The sequence below is a fragment of the Malania oleifera genome, chromosome 10 (assembly GCF_029873635.1).
Source record: "Malania oleifera isolate guangnan ecotype guangnan chromosome 10, ASM2987363v1, whole genome shotgun sequence".
In the NCBI taxonomy this organism is placed as follows: domain Eukaryota; kingdom Viridiplantae; phylum Streptophyta; class Magnoliopsida; order Santalales; family Ximeniaceae; genus Malania; species Malania oleifera.
Window position 1 is genome coordinate 21,058,287 of NC_080426.1, and position 26,631 is coordinate 21,084,917.

General features: G+C 36.1%; 1 protein-coding gene across 2 annotated transcripts; it reads right to left on the reverse strand.

Annotated features, from left to right (window-relative positions):
• Positions 1 to 637: 637 nt before the first annotated feature.
• LOC131166371 (ribonuclease H2 subunit A) lies at positions 638 to 26,062 on the reverse strand. 2 transcript variants are annotated; one of them, XM_058124857.1, is made up of 9 exons: positions 25,797 to 26,062; positions 24,873 to 25,060; positions 24,696 to 24,767; positions 22,005 to 22,128; positions 21,840 to 21,927; positions 3,393 to 3,530; positions 3,228 to 3,315; positions 3,011 to 3,131; positions 638 to 1,221 (listed from the first exon to the last, which is right to left on the reverse strand). In XM_058124857.1, exons 2-9 carry the CDS (start codon positions 24,955 to 24,957, stop codon positions 1,044 to 1,046), a joined length of 894 nt encoding a protein of 297 aa, XP_057980840.1. In that variant the 5' UTR covers positions 24,958 to 25,060; positions 25,797 to 26,062; the 3' UTR covers positions 638 to 1,043. The 2 variants fall into 2 exon arrangements, with proteins under 2 accessions (XP_057980840.1, XP_057980839.1); XM_058124856.1 differs by having other exon boundaries at positions 24,873 to 25,083.
• Between the last annotated feature and the right edge of the window lie 569 nt (positions 26,063 to 26,631).

Here is a 26,631-nt window from a genome sequence, read left to right on the forward strand (position 1 = left end):
GCAAAAGTGCCTCACTCCCACGGTCCCGCTAATGATGGCACATCCCCAAAGTTCCAGTCTCAAATTAAAATCTTTTCACTTCACACTTGCATCACCACGCCACTACCCACAAAAAGGCATCTCACTGCAACAAAAGCAAATTTTTTTCCCTAAAAAAGTAAAGCAAAACAAGGAAAAAAAAAAAACCAAAAACAAAAACAAAAACAAAACAGTTCTCAACACTCAAGCTCCTTGTTACATTGCAAGAAAGGGAAAAATTAAGGTAAACTACTCTTTTCGCCTTTCGACATACCATTGGACAATCTTGGCTGTATCGTTCATGGTTTAGTGGTTATAAAAGATTGACAAATGTCGACTGCCTTTATTACTTTTGTACATAATCCACGCAAGCCTGCTTAATTCATGTCTTGATTTTCAATCACTTTCATTATTTTTTTATCAAATTGAATCTCTCATGCTCTGCCATGTAAAAGACATAGTGAGACCATTCAAACCAGCAAAGCTCAAAAGACGAGAAAAAGAAAAGAGTGGCCCAGGAACTGATTCATACATAAAAACACATGAACAATAATCATAGTAGTAGAGTATTAATAATAATAATAACAACAATAATATGAAGAGTATTGCTAGATTGCCATTTCACTTTAAAGCTTAAACTTTTAGATTATGGGCCAACAATGATATTAAGTTTTAACACTCTCCCACACCACAGATGGACAAGACGTGGAGACAAACACATGATAGATCATCTATTACAAGGACTGCAATAATTTTTTTAAACACCACACTATGAATGCAGGCAACAAGACTAGAATCCAAGACCTTCTAGTAACCAACTCTAATATCATATTACATTACCATTTTATCTTAAGCTTTTAGGTTGTGGGCAATAATGTATATCAAGGTTTAACAAGTATATCCAATTCTTTTCTTCGAAATGGGCGACTAAATAGCAAGCTAAGACTGCATAAAAGAGACAAGGAAGGTAGCAATAACCATAACAATAACGATGATGATGGGGGTGATGATATCAAATATTGTTCTTAGAAATGAGTGACTTGCTCAAGTTTACGAGCCTGGAAAAACTTACATCGACCTTTACCACTCGATTCTATTTCTTCACTCTTCCTCTTGCATCCTGTGAAGCCAAGATTACTTAATTTCAATTGCCGCTTGCTGCCCCTATCAGCAGATTCATCTTCATCCATTTTGTCAGATTCCCTACAAAGCAACAAATTTAAGACAAATGTCTAGCAGATCCACATGTATTACATGCGAGCATGTCTGCCTAAATGCATGATCAAGACTTTGTCACCTCCAGCATAATTATATAGGGAGAACAGGATTCCCCATGAAACCCAACCTTAAGTTGAAAAAGATTAGCAGCTTCTTATATGACTAGGGAAGAAAAAAAAAAGCATTATTCAAAATTTCAATTTTGGGAATCATGAATCCAATCGTAAGATTCGGTACAAATTTCCAAAATCAATTCTAAATGGCATGCATATACTTATATATAAACAAGCAAAATAGTACAATACATTTATATTTTGACCCAAAACAAAAAAAAAAAAAAAACACATTTCATGTGTATGCTTTCCCTAAACAAATAATAAAGGAATGAGTCAAGAAATTTTAATTTAAAAAATGAATATTATGCTGTTTAAGAGAAGATTTGAGGGAAAAAAAAAAAACTGAACTTTTGGTGTTTATCAACAATTGAAAAAAACATTTCATGCATATTCTTTCTTGAATTAAAAAAAAGAAATAATTAACTTTAAAAATGATAATAATTGAACTATATACTAAAAATAAAAACAACTTTTGAATCTTTAACCGATGTGTGCTATGCCACTCATTCTCAATGGCAGAGCACTATATTCCAAGAGTGAAGAATGGTTTTGTGAAAACAACATAAGACCTTAAGTTCTATTTTCTCCTCATTTTTAGCACAAAAAATCGATGTAGATGAGGAATGGAGGCTAATCATGTAAAAAAAAAAAACAATTAAAGAAAAAATGGGGTTTTAAACTAGCCAAGCTTGTCAAGATATGATAGGTCTAGAATCCTGTGAATTGATAGATTCGAATTGATTCTATAGATTCACGAGGTGAGTCGATAGATTCGGCAGCTATTCAGTTGATTTTAGATTTGCTAGTAAGATTCAAATCGATTTGGTGTGGAATTGATACAAATAGTATGAATCGAATCATGAATCATAAGATTCTAACAATTCTAACAACTATGCTGATCAATAAGAGCTTCTCATTTTTTATGGTCAAATTTGCTTTAGTCAGAACACTGGGTGCTTGGCAATCAATTTCTAACCAGTGAATAATGGTAAAATCTTTCTAGCAGTAGTAATTAGAGTTGAGAATGGTTGTTTTCCTTCTGGAAAAGAATGGCTGTAACATCATTATACTAAAGGGGGGTCATTAAATTAAGCATTAAGTGTCGAATGCTTAATACAGTTCTTAATGTGTGAACCAGACTAATATAATTAGAACTTGTCTCCAAGTCTGAATACTGGCTTTTTAAGTCATTTGGTAATTGAATATTGAGTATACATATACGATAGAATTTGGGAAATAGGGAGAAGTGTGTTATAGAGTATTGTAAAATTTACACTTTTTTAATAAGAAAAAATTGTCCAGTCTCTGAATAAACCTTCTATTGAATCAGCAATGAGAAGATCTCTAGTTCAATCAGAAGGTAATTCCACATTAACTAAGAGGCTTACCAGTCAGTTGCTTACTGAATTTTAGACCATTAAAAGGCTAACCTCTATTTAGAGGCAGTTAAGTGCAAACAAACAGGACCTATCACCTAAGTCTCCACTAATGTTGTGCCTGCATGCACAACAAATTAAAGCAATGGCCACCATATATAACCTCTGTATGACTAGAAAAATAGGTCATAAGCATGCCCACATACCCCACATTTACAAAAGCAAATGAACTAAAGATCTTAAGGAGATAACTTGCAAAGAGAATGCGGATCAAGGACTCACCATAATACTTCAACAGAGTCTTTGAAGTAGGAAGTGCATGTACCCCAACTGAAGCGAACCAATGTTGGGAATCCAAATACGGAATGTTTGTGATGTTCCAACCACGCCTTTGTTTCAGGATCTAAAGACAAAAAAAAAACGAAACCAGATACCTCAAAACCTAGTACTCATTTGTGCAATATTCATCATAAAGTAATGAGAATTGAGCAGAGTCCACCTCCAGGGTATCCAGAACCGAAGTTCCTGTGCATGTTTTCAGCAGTTTCATCGAGCACCCAATCCCGCAAGGCTCGATCTCTTGTAACCTGAATGGTCAAAGGAAGATGGAATTGTACATAAAAGCTACAGTTGGGAAAGTACACAGAAAGGGGAGTTAAATCACCTTAGCAACTATGCTGGCTCCACTAACAACTGGATAAAGACTATCAGCTTTCTTTGCAACCACGAATTTGACAACTGGAAATCTTTCAGACAATTTAGTTCTGTACTTTTCTGGATCTCCCACTGTATCCACATAAACCTGACACACTTGAAAGTGTTAATGTTTTCCTCTTATTTGAATGTGGCATGATCTATGTAGATGACAAGCTAAATACTATAGTGCGGTTGCAAGCCTCCATTATCAGCAATTTCTAAGAGTTAATATTTATAGAAACAATTAAGAATTCTTTTCAGAATGTTCTTAAGAGGAGCACAAGTTCTTTAGGTCATATGACCAAACAATCACATAAAATTCTCTTTTTTTTTTTTTTTTTTTTTTTTTTACTGCACAGAATTTGGCAACAAAATATCTTGTTCTTGTGAATGTGGTGTATTTATGAAGCAGAGACAGAATAACTGCACACTTAAACGCTGACTTTTGAGAAAGAAGTCCTCCGAGTAAGAAAGGCAAATCCAACACTTTCATCTCACCACCCCAAAAGCAACACACATTTTATTAAGCTTTCTTAACTGTAATAAGTCTTTGGTATTAATCCAATGGAGGACCACAGAAAAAGTAAAATCTTTGACTTTGGTAGAAGTCTTTGGCTTTCCAAACAAGAGATTGCAAAGGAAAATGGTCTCCATTAGGCTTTTGAGTTAAATCACCAAAGAAAGATCTACACAGAAATTCACGATCAAGATTGGGCATGCCTTGTGCATTAGATGCAGTTTTGACAAATCTGCACTAAGAGATGTCTTAAGGGATAAACTGCAAAACTGAGAAACCTACACTAAGCACAAACAATTAAGAATAGGGCCCAACAATGTTTATTCAGCAATCCAAACTTCCCTGAAATCCATGAGTCTCACACACGAAAGGTGCACAAATTGAACGTAAATGTGTGCATGAGTGCAAACAGAAAACAAAGTGCATCATAACAAGAGGAATGTAAAGACTTGGTTGGGACCCAAACAACTAATTAAGAAAACTCTAATCAACCTAAACAACCATTATGCTTCCTAAATCCTACCCATAATTAAAAATACTAAAGGATGATGAAAAACAGAAAAGGAAATGATCTTCTCAGATTCATCAAACTCGTGGATGACCAGCATAGGTGTGAAGCACCAGTTTCAAAGTCACAGCACTTCTTTCATGAAGACTAGAAACCAAAATAACAGAATGTTTTACTAAAGGAATATGGTCTCATCAACAAATTGGGCATGCATAATATCTATGCACCATCCTATGAATATTGTTATGAGATTTTTGTATCATGTAGCTGCATTATAACTTGAAAAGCTCATATCTAACTAAGTATATTTGTAGTTTCTCCATTTTATACTTATGAATAGGATTGCATGAGAGACTATTCAGCTCATTCCTCCCTCTTCTCTCTTTCCTGCGTCTTATCCAATCCCAATTTTTGATGTGGAACCCAGGCTTCCTTACACACTCAAATTTCATTAGTCAAATTTGATTTTGAAAATTCAATGTACATAATTGAGAGGCGATTGTCTGGAGTCAGAGGAGGATATACTGCCATTTCTTTTTTGGGTTTGGAAGGAGCAAAGACAGGTCTGCCCTATGCAGAAGTGGGTTGTATGCTGTGTTGCAGGGTTAGTTGAACGGAAGGGAACATTCACATTTATAAGGAGAAGAAGACTTCTTGGTCCTGGCTTAGGATAAGATTAAATACTTAGCTTCTTTATGGGCTGTGGCTGCTGGTTGTTTCAAAGTAATGTTTTTTGAAGATGTTCAGCACTTCAACGTGACTGAATTGCTGTTTTGTATTCACTGTTCTGTTTTTCTATTTTAGTTTATATTTTGTTTGGAGGATTCCTTATTCTCCTGTTTTCTACATTCTTTCTCTATTAATATAATTTTTTTATCAAAAAATAATAATAATTGAGAGGCAATTGTAGGGATATCAATTTCACCCAAATCCGATGGTTCCAGCCCACCCCATCCCATCCCATATGGGTAGATTTTTGGTTTAAAATGGGGGTTGGATCAGATGTACACGAACTTACATTAACCTGATGATGTAGAACGGTTATAAGTAGCCCTAGTCCTACAGTTGAACCTCATTGTAGCACACACAATATCACAATCTATGGGAAGAATTGAATTAACCAAGCATGAACATCACAAACATATTCTAATGATCACAAGCTGTTGAGATTTTGAAAACATATATGATTTGGTTTAAAAGCCCTTAGTTGATCATTTCATTCAAGTAATCAAGTTCACTTTAACAGATGTTATATTAGAAGTCTTAGATCACAAATCCTAGCATACAAATCAAATATCTCTAAGCATGGTACTAGCAAGCATGTTCATGTTGAAATCTAGGAAGATTCAAAGAGAATGAAGAAGGTTTTTCAATCAAGGGTTCAGGTAGAGTTTCAAGGCTTACAAGGTACCTTTGACGGCTGTTTTAGATGGTCACAAACAAGAAATTGAAACGAGCTTACCAAAAGGTTTGGAATGACAAACACCAAGACACATGAGTATCCAATATCACCATGAACAAGTTTGTTGATCCTTAGGAATCTTGAGACAAGAATGAAGCTTGAGAAAGGTTGTGGCTGTGAGCTATGAAAAAGGAGTGGGCATGTAGTGTTGATGTTTTCATGGTCTCTCACCACCCAATCTCCGGGGAAACAGAACGTAGCCTCACACTACTCACTCACAAAGAGAGGAACAAGATTCACAAGTTTAAGCAAAGGCTTCCTTTTTAATTGATAATACAAAGATCCCTTTTACAATACAAGTGATATCACATTTATAACCTTACATGAGCATGCACATGACTTCTTGAGATATTAAAAAAAAAATACAAAAGTAAAATAAAACATTTAAAACATAGGTAATGAGGTTCCTAGGAAATAGTTTCTCATAGAAAATAGGTGCCTAGGAACTAGAATAATTATGATAGCGGAGTCTAGAAACTTAAAATGAAATAAATGCTTCTTGAAAAAGCAAGACTCTTTGATTTGCAAGTTGTCATGCTTCTTAAAAAACCAAGACTCTTTAACTTGCAAGTTGTCATCCTCTTTCCAAGCTAGCTTCCAAGAGAAGCTTCAATTGCTGCAAATAAAGTTCACATTCAATGGTGGACTTCGGGTGGTGGTCCACTTGTTACAATATCCACAAAAGATACTCAAAGTGCATGTTGATCCCCATTATCTCTCCCCAACCGAAAAGAATTCTCCTCCAGAGAATTATGTCGAAAGTACTCAATATATAGCTTTGGGTTGAGACAAAGGACATCATCTTTAAGAATTCAATTGCTTTCTGATAGTGGCTTCCCTTTCCATTTAACCTGAAACTTTTGGTACGCTTCAGCTCATGTGTTTGTTGTTTTAACATCTAGAATGTCTTCAATTTGCTCGAGTTTCTTTGGTGGGACTAATGGTGGTGGTAAAGGTAAATTTGGCTTTTCTAGTGCAACTAGAGTTATGAATGGAGTAGGTTCATCTGCAGGGTTAGTAGCGCTAGGTTCCGTAAAAGAATTAGCTTCCAAAAAAGACGTTAGATCTTCAACAGTAAATACATTGCTTACACCAAAATCATTAAGAATATCTAACATGTAGGCATTAGAACTTATTTTCTTGAGAACTTTGAATGGTCCCATATTTTTGGCATGAAGCTTTCTTACCTTTTCCAAAGGAATCCATTCAGAGCGAATTTAAACCATAACCATATCACTTTCTGAAAATTCCTACAACCTACGATGTACATCAGCAATAGATTTATAATGTTCATTGCTTAAATTAATTTTCATTCTTATCTGACAGTGTAAATCATGTATATGCTTTGCAAATGTATCAGTCTACCTGCTCACTCTAGACTCAGGTGGTAATGAATGAGATCTACAAGCTTCCTAGGACTATATCCTATAACAACCTGAAATGGGCTAAGTCTTGTGGTCCTATTCATTGAACTATTGAATGCAAACTCGGCCATAGGAAAGCATAAGTCCCAAGCTGTGATGTTCTCACCTACCACACATCTCAATAGGTCCCCAAGACTCCTATTTCCCACTTCAGTCTACCCATCAGTCTATGGATGATATGCACTAGAAAATTTGAGCTTGGTACCTAGTAATGCCCATAAGGTTTTCCAGAAGTAACTCACAAACTTCACATCCCTATCAGAAACAATGGTTTTGGGAAGACCATGAAGTCTCACTACTTCCCTGAAAAATATGGTGGCAATCCTGTAGGCATCATGTGTTTTATTGCATGGAACAAAATGGGACATTTTTTAAAATCTGTCCACAACAACAAACACTAAATTATTTCCCGTAGCAGTCCTGGGGAGACCTAACACAAAGTCCATAGTGATATCTTGTCATGGGATGTGTGGCACGGGCAAAGGGGTATACAATCCTGACTTCTATTTCCTACCCTTTGTTGTCTGACAAGTATGACATTGTGAAACAATCCTAGCAACATCTCTCTTTAGACTAGGCCAATGGAACCTATCCTCAATCATAGCTATGGTCTTGTCTCTACCAAAGTGACCTACAGCACCTCCAACATGTAATTCCCAAATCAACTGGTCACATAGAGATGTGAATGGGATACATAGTCTAGCTCCTCTAAAAAGAAATCCATCATGAATCACAAAGTTTGGGTGAGATCTAGGAACTCCCTGCAACAAATCAGAAAAGATATCACAGAAGTCTTTACACTAAGAGTATTGTTGCTTGATGTTATCGAAGCCAACAACTTTCACCTGAAGAGTTTGTATGGTGGCTACAACTCAGCTCAAAGCATCAGCAGCCTTGTTCTCAACACCAGTTGAGTGTTTGACTACAAATGTAGAGACCCAAAGAATCATGATATTTGAATAATAAAAGAGGGAGAAAAGGAAAATTGTAAAGGGAGGGGGGTCACAGCGCATTCGTCGACGAAGTGGCTTATTGGGATCGTCGACGGAGACACGTGTCTCGTAGACGAGAAGTTACCGAGAAGCTATTATCAACTCTGAATTTTGTCGACGAACTTCCTTTGCAGCCTCATCGACAAAGTGACGTGGCTCATCGACGAGTGCAGGTGTATAAATAGCCTAAACTCGATTTTTCTGCAAAAATCATGCGAAGAAACCCTTTCTCTCTCCTATTCGTCCCTTCCCCCTTCTTTCTAAGATTCTAGGCCGGATTCTTGCCGATTCAACGATCCGAGGCCACCACGACACTCCTGGGAAAGTTCTCTTCAAGCCTGCTGGAGTGGATCGTTGGTGGGGCTGACTTGAACTCCATCCCAAATTCAAGGTAAAGCTTATTATTTAGTTTTTGGCTTTCCTCCAGTTGTAGAAAATGTAGTACTCGAAGAAATACTAAAATTTTGTTCAGGAACATATTGTTTTCAAGGTGTTGAACGGGGAACCCTGCAGGTGTAAGACTAGACTTTGTAAGGACTTTTCAGGAATCAAGTAAGGGGATAAACTAAGTCAAGATTTTATGAAAATGTATTTACTATTTTACAGCATTTAGTTTCAGTTAAATATATATATTATAGAATTATGTTGGAAATAATGTTGTTGATCAGAAATATGTTTAATACCTCTTCTGTGTGGCATGAGTAATATTTACCATGGAAATTATGATGATGAAATATTATGTCTACAAAGTATGTTTTTACTGCTTCCAGTAAAATGTTAAAATGATACAGGAATTTTTCAAACTGAAGATTTTAAATGATATATCAGCGTACGGGCCGAAGCTTTTATATGATATGTCAGCATACGGGCCGAGGGTTTTATATGAAATACCGGCGTACGGGCCAAAAGTTTTATGCTATGCAATACAGGCATACGGGTCGTGATTTATAAAATACAAAATGCCGGCATAAGGGCCGTAAATTTTATATGATATGTTATGCAAAGATGTATAAAAATATTAACATGACATATATGATTATGTAATAGTCATGTATTATTATTTGAAAATATGTTATATATTATCAGAACCTGGTTGGCTTGGTTTAAGCTTTCACGAAGCACGGTACTGTAACTATATGATCACGATCATGTTTATGTTAGTGCTACTGTTTGCCATACGGGGCAATGGGAGATCGGCGGTCGATGTGGTTTATTGTCGCGCAAGCATCCCTCTGGTGTCCGGACTAGGAGAGGCAGACCCATCGTCCTTATAGATTTTGTTTAATCTAACATGGTCGACCAGCCATTGCTAGGTCCCACCTTCGGGCCGCACAACCCAATCATGTGGGGATAAGACATGACACCAGCCAGCTAACCATCCAGGATGTTTTTAATGTACAGTTATATGAGATGATTTATGTGTATAGAAATTCAATATGTTATACCATAATATGATAAAACATGTTTCTCTTAGATATGATACAGACAGTTTTATGTATAACACGAAAATACTCATGTTGCCACACACTGATATTAGTTTATTTCCCTTACTGAGAAGTGTCTCACCCCAAAATATATAAACATTTCAGGAGCCCCAGGTAGAAGAGCGGATAAAGCTCCACAGCGTTAGGGTTCAGTTGTTTTACCCTGTCTGAAGGGTAAGTCTTGTTGTTAGAGTCTGATAGATTTTTGGGTAGTGACCCTAGGCCACTTTTGGATATTTTGGGATATGTGTATGTTTATGACAATTGTAGTAAGACTCTGGTATTGTGTTGGTTGGACAATTTGATATGTATATGATTTTACGTTTCCTACTGCTTAGGTATCAATATTGTATTTCAAGTATACCCCCGGTACCCTTGGGTTCAAGTGGATTATGATTTACCAAGTTGATTATGATTTGCCAAGATTATTATATTGGATATATTTATGAAAAAAAAAATATATGGTAAAATAAGCAGGTCATTACAACAAAGTAAGTGCTCAACCCATTTCATATGTCTATGCCCTAGCTACTTCTGAGTATGTAAATACCTAAGGGCTTGGTGGTCTGAGTACAAGACAAAGTCCTGAGGAAGGAGGTAGTGTCTTAAGTGTCGTAGTAACTGTACTACAGCATAAAATTCCCTATCATAAGTAGAATACCGTTATTTTGCCTCATTCAACTTCTCACTAAAGAAGGCTATGAGGTGTCCCTCCTGACTAAGTACTCCTCCAATGCCTACACCTGAGGCGTCACATGCAACCTCAAATAATTTCTGGAAATCTGGGAGGTGTAGCAATGGTGCCTTAGTCATCAAAACTTTTATATCCAAAAAGGCTTTTGTCGCAGATTTCGAACATGTAAATTCTCCTTTCTTGAGGCAATTTGTAATGGGGGCCATGATGGTGCTAAAGTTTCTAATGAACCTCCTGTAGAATGTGGCTAACCCATGAAAACTCCTTGCATCTTGTATGTTCCAGGGAGTAGGTCAATCTCTAATGGCTTTGACCTTATCAGGGTCAACAGAAACGCCATGCTCAAACACAACAAAACCAAGGAAGATGACGTATGTAGTCATGAAAGTACCCTTCTTTAAATTGGCATACAACTTTTGCTCCCTCAAAACCTCAAACACTCTCCTTAAATGGACAAGGTGCTCCTTCCTAGTCTAGCTATAAATCAATATATCATCAAAGTAAACTACAAGGAAGTGTCCAATGAAAGGCCTTAATACCTGAGTCATGACTCTCATGAAAGTGTTCGGTGCATTAGTTAGCCCAAATGGCATGACTAACCACTCATATAACCCATCCTTCATCTTGAAGGCAGTTTTCCACTCATCTCCTACTCTGATCCTAATATGATGGTATCCACTTTTAAGATCTATCTTTGAAAAAATCTTGGATCCTACCATCTGATCAAGCATATCATCTAGTCTAGCTATGGGAAACCTATACTTGATGGGGATCTTGTTGATTGCTCTACTATCAATGCACATCCTCCAAGTGCCATCTTTCTTGGGAGTGAGGAGAGCAAGGCAAGGCACATGGACTCATGCTCTCCTGAATAAAGCCCTTTTCCCTCAATTAATTCACTTGTTTCATCAACTCATGTTTTCTCGGGTTCATTCTATAATGTGGTACATTAGGCAGATATGAACCAAGAACAAGGTCAATGACATGTTGAATGTCTCTCATGGGAGGTAACTCACTAGGTGGTTCAGAAATGACATCCTCAAACTCAGAAAGTATGGGTGATACTTCTAGTGGTGTTCCATGCTCAAGAAGGGGCGCCTCAGTTTCCCTAGTAAGGACCACATATACTACTTGTGTATCTCGACTCTCCTGCTCAAACTGCTTTTTACTCATGATATTCAATGATTTTCCACTAGTTTTTGTCTTTTCCTTTTTCTTTTTCTCACCATTCAACTTTAGTGGACTCAAAAGAATTCTCTTGCCATTACACCTAAAGGAATAAGTGTTGGCACGCCCATTATGTGAGACATCTAAATCATACAACCAAGGTCGTCCTAACAAAATATGGGCAACATCCATAGGAAGGACATCACACCAAATCTCGTCCTCATAATCACCAATCTTAATAGGGACTAGGCATCTATGGCTCACAAGCATGGTAGTGGCACCAACCCAAGCTACCTTATATGGTTGTGGTTGTGGCTCAACTTTCAATCCCAACTTCTCAGCTGCGAATTTAGACACAACATTCATACAGCTAGCACCATCTATAATCATCTTGCAACTTTTACTCCCACACTTGATGTGAGTATGGAAAATAGAAATGCAACGCCAATCCTCCTGATCCTTGGGCATGATCATAATGTGTCTCATCACACTCAACTGGGCACTCTCATCTGACTCACTTGACAACTCATCCTCACTAGGTACAACTTCCGGAACATATACTTGATCCTCCTCAGGCTCGTCCTCACCATCTTCCCTATCAAGTGCCAAGTTCCTGGTGGGACATTCTTTAGCAAAGTGTCCTAGTTTATGGCACCTGAAACACACTGCATTGCCAGAACTTTGGCGAGAGGATCCATTCATGGGTGCTTTTCCCTTGTCCATAGGCTGCTGGACTGTGGGATTGCTCCCTCAAAAGGTGACTTGACCTAATTGCGCATCAAGACTTGTCATAACGCTGTACCTTTTGAGAGTATGGCTCATTTGAAGAGGCACCAAACCATTTTCCCATGGACCCTTCATTCATTTGCTTAAAGTCATGAGCTAAATTGTAGGCCTGTTCAAGGAACTCAATGTGATGGGGAAATAGTTCTTTCCTTAGTTCATTCTTTAATCCTATGCGAAATCGGGAGATTTGCTTACTAACAATCTCATGGACACCACATCTTATAGACAACTCATCGAATTGACTCATGTATTCTGACACGGTCATGCTACCCTAACGCAAATTGTAGAGCTGATCCATAAGGCGCTCTATTATAGCTAAGGGGTACATACTTCTCCATCAATTTATCTTTCATTAGATCCCAATGCTCAATGGGCATATGATCTAACCTCGCCTCTTGTCTCTCGACATTCAACCAATGGATCTTGGCTTGCCCCGTCAACCTCATTTTTGCAAACTTAACCCGAATGAGGATCAATCATCCTATACCAGTCAAAATAGGATCCATCTCAATCAACCAATCTTGGAAGACTTTAGGGTTCATCTGTCCATCATAGGTGGGGGCCTCTATCTTCACTTGCCTCATCGCATCCTCATAAGGATCGCAATGGTCCCTACAGTAAGGTCTCCTACCTTGAAAATCATCAACGTCATAGTCCTCATCACCCCAATATTGGGCGTAGGGCTCATGACGTGGGGGTCTCCTAACAAAGTCATCTTGGCGATTCACTCGCCTTTGTGGAGGAAGAGGTCTTTCTCTGGGAGGCATAGGTGGCTCTCTAGGCCGTTCATCATCATTGCCTCGCTCAAGGGGCGGCTCTAAATTGTCTTGTGGTGGGTTATGGACTAGTTGGACTTCCAACCTATCTGGTCTTTGGCGGGTCTCAACTAGCTTTGATTTAAGTCACGAACTTGATCTTGAAGCTCATCTATTGAGGCATCTCTCTCAACATCAATCCTACGACCTCGGTAAGGATTCTTGGCTCGAGTAGACATCCTAGGGGTTGGGAAAGGATTTGGCCAACACTAGGGCAGCCCTTTGGAATGGTGTTTGGTCACACAAAGTAGGGTCAAATGTGAACCGAACCTAGGCTCTGATACCAATATGATGTAGGACAGTTCTAAGTAGCCATAGTCCTACGATTGACCCTCATTGTAGCACACACACAATATCACAATCTATGGGAAGAATTGAATTAACCAAGCATAAACATCACAAACATATTCTAATGATCACAAGTTGTTCAGATTTTGAAAACATATATGATTTGGTTTAAAAGCCCTTAGTTGATCATTTCATTCAAGTAATCAAGTTCACTTTAAAATATGTTATATTAGAAGTCTTAGATCACAAGTCCTAGCATATAAATCAAATATCCCTAAGCATGGTACTAGTAAGCATGTTCATGTTGAAAATCTAGGAAGATTCAAAGAAAATGAACAAGGTTTTTCAATCAAGGGTCCGGGTAGAGTTTCAAGGCTTACAAGGTACCTTTAAGGGTTGTTTTAGATGGTCACAAACAAGGAATTGAAATGAGCTTACCAAAAGGTTCGAAATGACAAACACCAAGACACACAAGTACACAATATCACCACGAACAAGCTTGTTGATCCTTAGGAATCTTGAGACAAGAATGAAACTTAAGGAAGGTTGTGAATGTGAGCTATGAAAGAGGAGTGGACGTGTAGTGTTGATGTTGTTGTGGTCTCTCACCACCCAATCTCCAGGGAGACGGGATGTAGCCTCACACTACTAACACAAAAAGAGAGGAACAAGATTCACAAGTTTAAGCAAAGGCTTCCTTTTTAATTGATAATGCAAAGATCCCTTTTACAATACAAGTGATGGCATATTTATAACCTTACATGAGCATGCACATGACTTCTTAAGATATTAAAGAAAATATAAAAGTAAAATAAAACATTTAAAACATAGGTAATGAGGTTCCTAGGAAATAGTTTGTCATAAAAAATAGGTGCCTACTACATAGGAACTAGAATAATTATGATAGTCAGGTCTAGGAACTTAAAATGAAATAAATGCTTCTCGAAAAAACAACTCTTTGACTTGCAAGTTGTCATGCTTCTTGAAAAACCAAGAGTCTTTGACTTGCAAGTTGTCATCCTCTTTCTAAGCTAGCTTCCAAGAGAAGCTTCAATTGTTGCAAATAAAGTTCACATCCAATGGTGGACTTCGGGTGGTTGTCCACGTGTCACAATATCCGCAAAAGATACTCAAGATGCATGTTGATCCCCATCACCTAATGTGTTGGGGCATTTGGGTTCACATTTTTCTACCCCAAACTTGCCCAATTTTAAATTTTATGTTTACCACATGTAGACCCATCCTTGGCACTCACCCCCTTAAAAGGAAAATTTACTTTCCTTTCAAGAAAAATAATGTCTTTTTGGCAATGGAAAAATTAGTTAGGACTTCTTTCCCAAGCTTTTTTTGTGGTGTAGATGAGCCGCCGTTCCTAAATTGTACAAGTCAACTGATAGGAGCCTCTGGCAATGAGCCTTACACCATCACCTTTAATTTGAGTAACCTTGAAATAGTAGGAACCCATCTACCCTAATTAGGGGTAACTACCTCTTTATAGGAAGTTAGAAACTTAGAATCCCAATGGACCAACATCTCTTATATGCCATAATAATAGGAACACCAAGGAGCCATCATCCCAAGTGTCATAGGGTCTAATATTCTCACACCTCTCCTTGACACTGTGATGGCACCAAGTCTCACTAGGTTAAGCCAAGGATGTACAATCCAAATTTGTCAGTTAATATTGCAGAAGTTGTGTAAAGAGAGTATGACATACATACAACATGGACAAATTCCCTCTAATGTCTCATGCCACCCACATGTCATATTTATATAGTTGACACTCCCATTCCATGCCACCTACTGTCCCATGCCATGTAAAGAGAGTATGATATACATACACCATGGACGAACTCCCTCTAAGGAGAAGAATTCCTTAGAGATAGTGAGAGCAGAAGACTGCAGCAACTTATGTAATAACCCGAACCTAGAAAATAAAATAAAAATAAATAAAAAGGAAAGGGAAAATAAATAGAGGAAAGGAAGAAAAATTTCAAGGCAGCACAGTAGGCCCTCGTCGACGAGGAGATCCCAAGAGCAGGGAAAATTCGGGTTTTTTAAACGATTCGTCGACAAACCTGATGTTCTCGTTGACGAGTGTAGACACCCCAATTTTAACCAGGCCTTTTGAGAAGACCCGGTGTCATAAGAAGTTGACCTTGAATCCCGGGAATGGGAGGATCCGATCAAGTCCCATTTTATTTCAAAATTGAGTCAACTTATTTCAAAAATTGAGTCCAGGTTATTCTTAATTTCGAGTCACGACTGTTTTAAGAAATGAGTTCCGATCATGTTAAAAATTTAAGTCTATGCTATGTTGAATAAAATTGAGTTCCGGTCATTTTAAAAATTGAGTCTCGGTCATTCTAAAATTTGATTCTCAGTTACTTCAAATTTGAACCCCAATTATCTTTAATTGAGTCCTTTTCAAAATTTAGTTCTTTTATTTTTAAAAAAAGGAGTTCAGATATTTTTAAATTGAGTCCCGGGTATTTTAAACTGAGTCTTGGTAATTTTTTTAAATTGAGTCATTTTGATTTTTAAATTCAAGTCTTTTATTTTTAAAATGAGTCTTTTAATTTTAAACTGAGTCTTTTAAATTTTAAAGTTGAGGTATTTCAATTAGGTATTTTATTGAGTCGTTTTTATTTTAAGTTGAGTTCAGGTCCTCTTTTTCAGGAATTTACATTCACATTTTTACCGGGCTTTTCCTTTATTTTTGGAGGAATAAAATGATAAAAAATTATTTTTTGCATGGGTCATGCAGCCCATGTAAGTTAAATACAAGGGCTGCTGCATACCCACATTGATTAGGGTTTCTCTTAGGATTTTTGGGTATTTGTGCTTATAAAAACAAAGTCAAAGCAAGCAAAGAGGCGAGGTGGGAATACGGAGGCTGAACACAGCAAGGGGACATGGCCAAAGAGGAAGAAGAAGAGGAAGAAGAAGAAGAAGAAGAGGAGCAGCAGCAACACAGCACCATCGGCGCCTGCGCAATCAATTTTATGAAGCCAATTGAATGGTGGTTTCTTATCCGATCGAATTGAAATTTTACCAGGTTGTTCCTGACTCACTAATTTTAATTTTCACCAATTTGATTTGTATTTAGAGCTTTGAAGCTTCGAGTCTTATTTCTTGGACAGCCAACTTACCGCAGCAGCAGCAGGTTCGCCGGTGCTGCGTGGTTGACTTGATGAAGCCAATTGAACAACTATTCCTTATCCGATCAAATTGAAATTTTACCAGGTTCGCCAGTGCTACTCAGTCGACTTGATGAAGCAGTTGAACTACGATTCCTTATCCGATCGAGCTAAAATTTTTCCAGGTTGTTTCTAACCCTTTTTTATTAATTTTTACCGGTTGGATTAATTTTTTTGAATGTTACAACTTTATTTTTATTTCTTGGACAGCCAACTCACACAGCAGCGGCGGGTTCACCACCGTCTGCGCAGTCCACGTGATGTAGATGATCAGATGGTGATTACTCGTCTGATGAAGCTGAAATTTTTGCAGGTGTTATGCTAACATGTCTTTTATTAGGATTTCTTTTCTTTGTGGTGGTAAGTATTTTATTGCTTAGTATTTAAATGTGGTAATTTTTGTTGTGTTTATTTAAGTACGTAATATTCAAGTTATATATTTAATATTTAGGATTATTAGAATATAATATTCACATTGTAAGGTTTATATTGTTGATGTCTATAATTTAATGTTTAATATGTATTTTTAGGGTGTGGTTGTTATTCGTTGTATTTATTTGGGTAGTATTCATTTTGTAAGATCTTATTATGGTGGTATTTATTAAAATGTTAATTTTCATATTGTAAACTTTATATTGTTTTTAATGTTTAATATGTATTCTTAGAGTTTTGTTGTTATTATGTTGTGTTTATTATGTGTAAGATTTTTATTATCATGGTCATGATTCAAATGTGTATTATTCATATTAGAGTTTTTATTATCATATCACGTGTAAGATTGTTATCATGTTTTATTATTATATTTAACATATAAAAAATTTTAAAATGGTACATCGATTTTTGTTTTGATTTATTACCATAATTTCGTATTGGGTCACCATATTGATTGTCTACATATTAGGAATAGGTTGAATTCGTTTCCATAATTTCACTAGCTTCTTGCCCTTATATAATTACCTGTTAATCTTAGTTTAACTTGGTTTCCATAATTTGAGTAATAGATTGTTTCCTTAGTTTTGGTAATTTTGTTTCTATATGTATTATGTACATCATTGATTGTGTGTTCATATTAAGGTAAATATCATATTATTAAAACATGTATACTATCTTTATTATTATTTAACAATACTATTATTATTACTATTAATATTATTATTATTATTATTATCATTATTGTATTATTTATTATCACTATTAATATTATTACTATTATTATTATTTATTATTATTATCATCATCATTATTGTGTTTATTATTATTATTATATTTATTATTATTATTACTATTATATTTATTATTATCATTACTATTATCATTATCACTATTATTATTGTTATTATTACCATTATTATTTATTATTGTTATTATTGTATTTATTATTACTATCATTATTATTATTGTATATTATTATTAGCGTTACCATTATCATTATTAATATTATTATCGTATTTGTTTCCATTATTATTATTCTTATTACTCTCATTATTCTATTTTGAAGTATGCATATATTCAATTGTGGTATTTTTAGTATTTATATTTACTAATTATTTTATTATTATGATTATTTTCAATTTTCATCCCTATGATTTCAAAAAAGGGTATGAGCTTTTGGGCTTCACATACCTTAGTTCTGAGGGAATATGTATATTATGTAAATATTTGTGCGATTTATTTGTTTGCATGCGCATTTTAAAAATTCACAAAGGGAGCAATTTCAAAAGCTTATTGAATTTAATTTATGAGATAATTTTTAATTAATTAGGTACCGTTCGTAAGAACGGGCGTGTAAAGGGTGCTCGTACCTTCCCCTCACGTAACCGAACTCCCGATCCCTACTTTGGTAACGCAAACCGATTCTACCCTTAATTGGGTAATAATCATGTGTTCTAACCATACTAAAAGGTTAGTGGCGACTTTATTCCTATTTTTCCCGAAAAATTTAAACATATGAATTTTATTTTGCCACCCCGGGGTACACGACCCCCGAGACATCGCGACAACAAGTGTCCTTCTTTGGTTTGTCAACGAACCTTTTAAACTTTTCAATGAATGCCAGCCTATAAATAGATCTTGGATCATTTTTTTTTTCCGCGAAATTTTCTCTCCCTCACTTTCTCTCTCTAGGGCTTCGGCCTCCCTACCTTCTCTCTTCGATTTTGGCCCGAATTTAGCCCGATTCAAAGATCGGAAACCACCACGAGGTTCCTGGGGTGATTCTCTTCAAGTTAATCGGAGCAGAATCGTGATTCGGAGTTCTTGAGCACGACTCTAAAACTAGGGTAAGTAAGATATTTTTAATATTAAATTAATTATTGGGAGTGTGTGGGCCTAGGAAATGTCAAATGATAAATATTCTGGGGTTGAACTGATTAAGTTAAGATTTGTGGAATACAGGGTTCTGTTTCCCATTCGTTTTAGGCAGAACTTCGAAGATCAAGTAAGGGGAATAAGTTATAACAGCTTTTAATAATTTTGAACCGGTTAAATTCGAGTATGTAAATTTAGATATATGAGTATGATTTTCTAAACGGTTTAGGCATTTGAAAAATGATAGTTTTGATTATAAATCATATTTGGGAAAAACCCAGTGTGGCATGAGATTAACTCTTAAATAATTAACTAGTTGTGAATACTGTTTGTTTGTGAAAACTGTCTGGTTGTGAATACTGTTGAAAATACATTGATGTGTTTGAATGGGTTATTTTGTGTGGTTATTCGCATATTTCACCATATAACATTGGCAAGCCTGAGGAGTTCATTATATTGCCCTGAGTATAAATAACGATATAACGTTGGCAGGCCTAAGAAGTTCGTTATATTGCCATTTATATAAACAGGGGTAAAATGTTGGCAGGCCTAAGTAGTTCGTTTTACTGATATACTATGGATAGGTCATGGTGAATGTATAACGGTGGATGGTGGTTGGGAATGACTTGTCTATTATCCTGTGTGGATGTGAATGGAATGTACTGTATCCTGTGTGGATGTGTTGTGATGTATGTGAATACGTGGATATCTAAAATATGATTAATGTTGGACGTGCATGGGACATGTGTGTGAATTTAATTGCATGAATATTTATGGCAAAGTAAAACTCTTTGCCCGAGAGCTTACTGAATAAAGTGAGTGCCCTGATCAGTATCAGTCGTAGCCGCAAACAAATTAAAGGGTAAGGTTAAAGGGTAAGATTACAAACGGCATCAGAGAAAGGGGTGTTACATGTATGGGCATGTAATCTCCCCAATCCTCGGGAACTTTCGCTATAAATATTGGTTATGTATATGTGAGTACAGTCTGCATGTGGTTTGTCAGTTGCTCTTGATTAACAAACGAGTATATTTTGTATACATTAAAACTCATTGCCACACTATTATAATTTACTCCATCCTTACTGAAAATTGTCTCACCCCAGCGAATTATTAATTTTTTTTCAGGTCCTTCAGGAGATCGACCTTAGAAGGCACCGGGGGCAAGGTTAGTTTTTGGTAATTTTGAGTGGTGCGAAGAACAATTATATGTACAATTTATGTTTTTATATTTCTCTAGTAATGTAATATGGAGAATTTGTTATACTCCTTTTCGGGTTGCATATATATAGTACTCTGGTATTTTATTGGAGGTATCAGAGACGTATGCATGAAACACATAACACCTTGAGCCCCACCTGAAAGGTTCGGGGCGTTACAACTTACATGTCCAGCACTTATACCCACTACTAACTAAAACATATATTTATATAACACCCCAAGAAAAAACAAGAAATTAAAAAATAACCCAAAGTAGTTAAATACACAAAACAAAACCTAAACTAACTAAACTTCTAAATAACAGAGTTTTCCCAAACTAAAATACAAACCCTAGCTACAATATAAACATCTAAAGTTCTCCATTGGTGATTCTCCATTTCCTAGGAACTCCCATTTTAATTACAGTTGTGCTATCTTTGCAAATTGGAGCTCTATCTTTTTGTATTTTTCTAAACCTTAGAAAAGTGCATATTTATGATAAGGGCCAAATATGGTGTATCTATACCGTCAAATCCGAACTATATAAGGTAGGCTTTGGCAACAATTTCATTCTTTGCATTCTCAAGCTCCCAACCAAATTAAGAGTTTGGAGCCCTTCACTTCTTTGTTGCAGTCTCATGCTGTCACACTCATCAGCGTGATAATGAGCAAGTCATCCACCACCATCACCTTCTCCTCCTTTCTCCCACATCCCACCCCACCCCAGGCTTCAGCCCTCACATATCTTTGTGAACTTCATTGCTTTAGTCATTGTAGCTGATCTCTTTTTCTAATTGTGCAGTGTGTGTATTAGTTGATGTAAATATTTTTAAATGTTTTTTTTTTCTTTTTGTTATGTCTTGGTAGATTTATTCACAGAACCTAGTATTCTGACTTTGTTGAAAAATGGATTATAATATTTTGGATTTCATTTAGTTTTCTTAAGAGATAAATTGGTAGGGCAGCTGGGTGGGGCGGGGACTTGCATAATGCAAGCAGGTGGGTATGAAAATTGAATTATGTACGTAGAAGTTTGTAGGGGGTGGATACAGCCATACAGGTGGGGATGGGTGCACTGCTACCTGCCTGCATATCTACCCCATTGACATCCCTTAATGAAAGGAAATGTGGGGAATGATATTTTAAAGGAAACTACATATTCTTTCATTTTCTTGTTGCTATATTGACAACCTACATCAGTCCAAACCATTAACATTTCACATAATAGTAATACTCTATAGATTTATTATTAATTTGTCAGTGGTTTTCCTTTTATAAATGTGGCTTTTTCCAGCATGCAGTCTTGGAGTAGCAAGCGGTCAATATGCATGTGTGCACACGTGTTTGTGTAAACACATGCAATATATAGATCCAAAGATAAAACCCTAAAGATCTTATACTAAAGATATTTGGCAAAATCTAACTTCAAAAAAAAAAAATCAGATACATTCATGTTGTGCCCAGAATTAAGGACACACGACTTGCTTTGAACAACAATTATTAAAAAAACATATTTGAATATCAGATGAGTAGCTTAGGCGCTTAATTTCAAATAATTCTGACGAGCCTTACCTCTGTTAGAAGAACTCCCATGTTTAGTACTCTTGTGATGAGACCAATTGCAGAGTCATGAGATATTTCATTTAAGTTTATCTTATTTCTGTTGACAAAAGAAATAAAATCATGTTAAAAAGCTATATAACTGGTTGAGTACACGTTAACAAATCCTGTACTAACTTCTTTAGCATTTTAGCTGACAGCTCCCTTGGATCTATGACATCAACAGCCCATCCAATTGACTCATCAGCCTTCAAATTCTCAAATAATTCTTCCCTTTTCTCTTCTTTAAGAGTCTTCGAATCTGCGAGCAAGAATATAAAAAAGCATTTTAATTTTAATTCCTAGTAGGACTGTCCATGCATTGCATACAGGATTATCAAAAAAGGGAGGTCATAAGAAAGGGATGGGGGTGAAAAATTGGAAATCATGAATGGTGAAGTTAGCATATATATATATATTTGATAATTTAAATATTGAATGCACAATCATGAAGCTATAAGGATGAAATTTTTTAATGACAATTTTTCTATTTATGAAAACCACTGTTTTAATTGGTAGAGATATTTGACGAGGGGATGCCCTTATTATTGAAAATGTTAATATTCTTATCTATGTAAAGGTGACAATTATAATTTCTAAATAGCGATCACTTCTACAAAATTTTCCAGCAGCACTTGATGCAAGAATTTGTTTCCTAGGTTGATAACCCTAGTTTTATCAAAGACCAAAGCTAATGCAAGCATATGTATTGCATTATTTTTTTTCCAAAGCCTATACAAGCATATGCATATGTATTGCATTATTTTCAACTAGAGCATAACTTTGGAGAATTTTGTGTCTCCTGGTGGTTTTTCGCTTCCTTGCAACTCTCTCTCCATCAAAATTCAAGATCAATATCAAGACAAAATGCAGGAACCTTTGATTTTTGGAGCTTAAACACTCAAATTGGAAGTCACAATGGGGGTAGGATAGAGGGTGAGGTTTATAATATCAGGACCGGAGCCAATTTTCAGCCATCACGGGAATGAGATTCTATAATGACGAAAATGAGATTCTGTCAAGGTTTTGTGTAAGCAGTGAAGCACGGAGTCAAGGTTCTAAAGTAGAAGCATCCCCTAGTACAGGAGGTTCTCGCTTCGATGTAAAACAACAACCATCCACCCCCACTAAATTATCTAATCAAGCAGTAGGTCACTAGGCCTCCTCCTCTATTTGTAATATAGCCAAACACTATTATACTGATCATAATACTCACCAACTCTTAGTTACTATATAGGCAATTGGGCAATAGTACTAAAAAATCAATAACCAATGGCACTCCTTCTCAAGCTGGATCATAGATATCATATGCTCCTAGCCTATGACAACCCAAGCTCCTCTTAAAGCTTTAGTGAATAGATGAGCAAGTTGGGGTTTGGACTTCACGTTTGTGGTTTCAATGAGCTTTTGCACAAGTTTCTCCTGAACAAAATGTTAGTCAATTTCAATATGCTTTGTTCTTGCATGGAAGGCTATATTGGAGGCAATGTGAATTGCAAGCTGAATATAACCATCAATTCTAGAATAAGACTATGGAAACCCAAGTTCTACCAACATGTTCTTTAGCTAAACCAATTCACATATAGTGTGTGCCATGGCCCTATATTTAGACTCAGGTCACTCAGCAGCCAATCAGGTCACAACAACTTGTTTCTCACTCTCCTAGGATACTAGATTACCACCAACAAACACACAATACCCAGTTTTAAATCTCCTATCAAAGGGTGACCTATCCCAATTTGCATCTGTATGATCTCAAATATGAGTGTAACCCCAATCCTAATACAAGAAGCCTCTAGCACACGGTTGGCAATATATGAATAACATCATCCTAATGGATAATTAGAGGAGAATTAGGAACTAGCTCACAACACTTGTTGCAAAAGATGTGTTTGGTCAAGTGACTGTAAGGCAGTTTAATAATTCAACAAGTCTCCAATGCCGTTTAGAATGTGTTATCACTTAAATCGGATTATTTATTATCAATTATCACTAAAATTCACACCTAGACCATCTTAACCTCCATTTTGTCAGCCTCAAAGTTCCCAACCAAATCTCACCATAACTGAAAAATGGCCCTAATGCCATAACTATTTCCAACGGCTCAACACTGATATAGCAGCATCCAAAACATTAATATGGCAGAAAACAAGCTATAACTTTTGATGTGAATGTAAGCTTGTTTACTTGGGGGGGAGGGGCAATCTTCCACACACTCAAATACACTAAAGTATCTGTTTGATTTCTTTTTCTATTTCAATTTACTAGGAGTCAAAAGGTTTTAGCTCTACTTAGTAACTGGGTACAGAGATAACCACGTCAACTGGAAATCTATGAGAATGGATACTCTACTTAAGTTGTTAATTTATGAAAGTAGGTTATGTATGACTCTTATTGATAGTTTGTTTTAAATGATATAGAAGCACATTTGTTTCTTGAAGAAACAGAAATAATTTATTTTACGACTAATCACACCAGAAGAAATTGAGAGATCAAGACCCCCACCCATTAGTTCTTTTTTTTTTTTTCCTTTTTTTCCCCTTTTTGTAATAAAAATCATCAAAAGATTGGAGCATGAAGATGAAGTGCAATTAGATCCAATTTTCTTTTAAATTTTAATCATTGTAAAATAATAATAAAAAATAAATAAAAAACAACTTTATCAAACACTCAACAACCTCAACAAATTTGTACATAAATATACACAAATTTTACAGCATGCAGTCGATCTGACAGAATATTACTGCAGGTGAAAAAAATCACTATAGATTGCAAAAAAATCCTAAGATAGAAACTAGGCATAAAAGGAAAAAGGGTTTGAATTTTTACCTGCAAAGTTCAAAGAGGATAGAGTCTTCTGATATGAGCAAGCGCAATACAAGCAAGCATAGACCATTGGGCCTTAAAATGTAGAGAGCATTAAATCAAGAAATCAATATCACTGAATGTCAAAAGGTAATCAAATCAATACATAAAAGCAAAGAATGAGAAAGAGAATCACAAAACCTAGAACAGGGCCTCTTCCGGCTTCATCAATGCCCATGATGCAAGGCTTTGATGCCCATTTGGGTAGAGGAGGCTCTGACCCCATTTCTTCCTGCCAGAAAATGAGCAGTGTGTAGATGCTAGTGCAGAAGAGGATAGTAGAAAGTCCGGACAAGAAAAGCTACATTTCACAGATCATTTCATTCAAGCTGCACAAGAAGTGATAGCAAACCTGGAAGTGAGAAGGAAGAAGTGAGAAGGAAGCAACAAATAATTTAATCACCTGAAGATGACAATATAATGGCATAAAGTTTGCACTGCATTCCATTCAGTAAGATAAGGACTAAACAGCCCAAACTAAGAAATTAAAGCTACAGCATGCAATTTCACCCAAGTTCAATATTTTCTGCACAGAAGCAAAATGGATAAACTGTATATAAAAAATGGGTAATAGTTTTGCCTTCCCATGGTACAAACCCCCAAAACCAAGTATCCGCACCTCCCACATGGAACTCCACACCCCCGCCAATTTTCAAAAATTTCCAATTTTATTTGACATTTTTACTTTTGCTATTTTAAATTTTAAAATTAATATTAGTTACACTGGAGGCCAAAAAAAAAATGGAAGCTCAGCTAAGCATATAAACATTTAGATACACAAAATCCACAATATCAATTTCTTCAAACACCAACTAGGATTAACCTGCATATACACCTAGTTTTGCACAAAACCACCACACATTTACCGTTGAAAAGTCCCATAGGGCATCAATTTCCAAATGATCTAAATTAAAAGTATCACTATTAACAAAGTAAAGCATTAGGTCAAAACTGAGTCCGTGCATCGGCAAACGAAAAACCGAAAAAGGGGAATCGAGAGGAGTGGAAAAAACAAAAAGTGAAGCTAAGCCCGAGGGAAAAAGTAAAGATGAGAACTGAGCTTACTGTTGCTGCAATAATGGAGACGGATGCGATCTCTCTTGCTCACACCAGGACGTTTTCTCAGCAATAAAGATCCGGCAACCCAGAAAATCAACAAACTGAGAGATGCCCTGCAATGGTGGTGCTCCCGCGCGCGCGCGATAGGATCAACGGAGAGAGAGAGAGAGAGAGAGAGAGAGAGATTTTGAAACAATGCACTTTGGCGGGAGGGAGCGCAGATTTTCCCGACCCTAAATTGGCTCTTCTTTCGTGCAGGTGGAGCGTTAAACATGGCTCAAGTATTTTAGGTATTTTTATTTTATTTTTTTTATTATGTAAAAATATAAATAAATAAATAAATAAAAACCACATTAAATGAAAAATTAATGTGCTTCATTCAATAGACATTTTAATATACAGAATAATAAGATTTAAAATATATAAAAATTATATATGTTAAAAAGGGTCAGGAGAAAAATTAAGTGTGTAGTTCATCTTTCCTCCCTTTCAAATTAGGATGTTGGGGATTTAAGCTTCAATACGAATGTCTAAAAAGCATTTAGAGGGTTGGGATAGGGTGGGATTTTGGGCAAATTAGGAGATTGGAGGAATGTTAAATAGTTCAGGTACTTTGTAACGACCTGCTTAATTAACTGATTTTTTTTTTTTTTTAAACACTGTAACAATTAACATACTCTAATACCACAACATTAACCTAAGCAGCGAGAAGCAGAATCATGTAAATATAACCATAACCATTATATACAATACCAGAGTTTGGAAATGTTTTCCAATATATACAAATATAAATGTATTCCCAAAATATCCTCAACTGGTGAGGGCTATACAAAAACGCTCC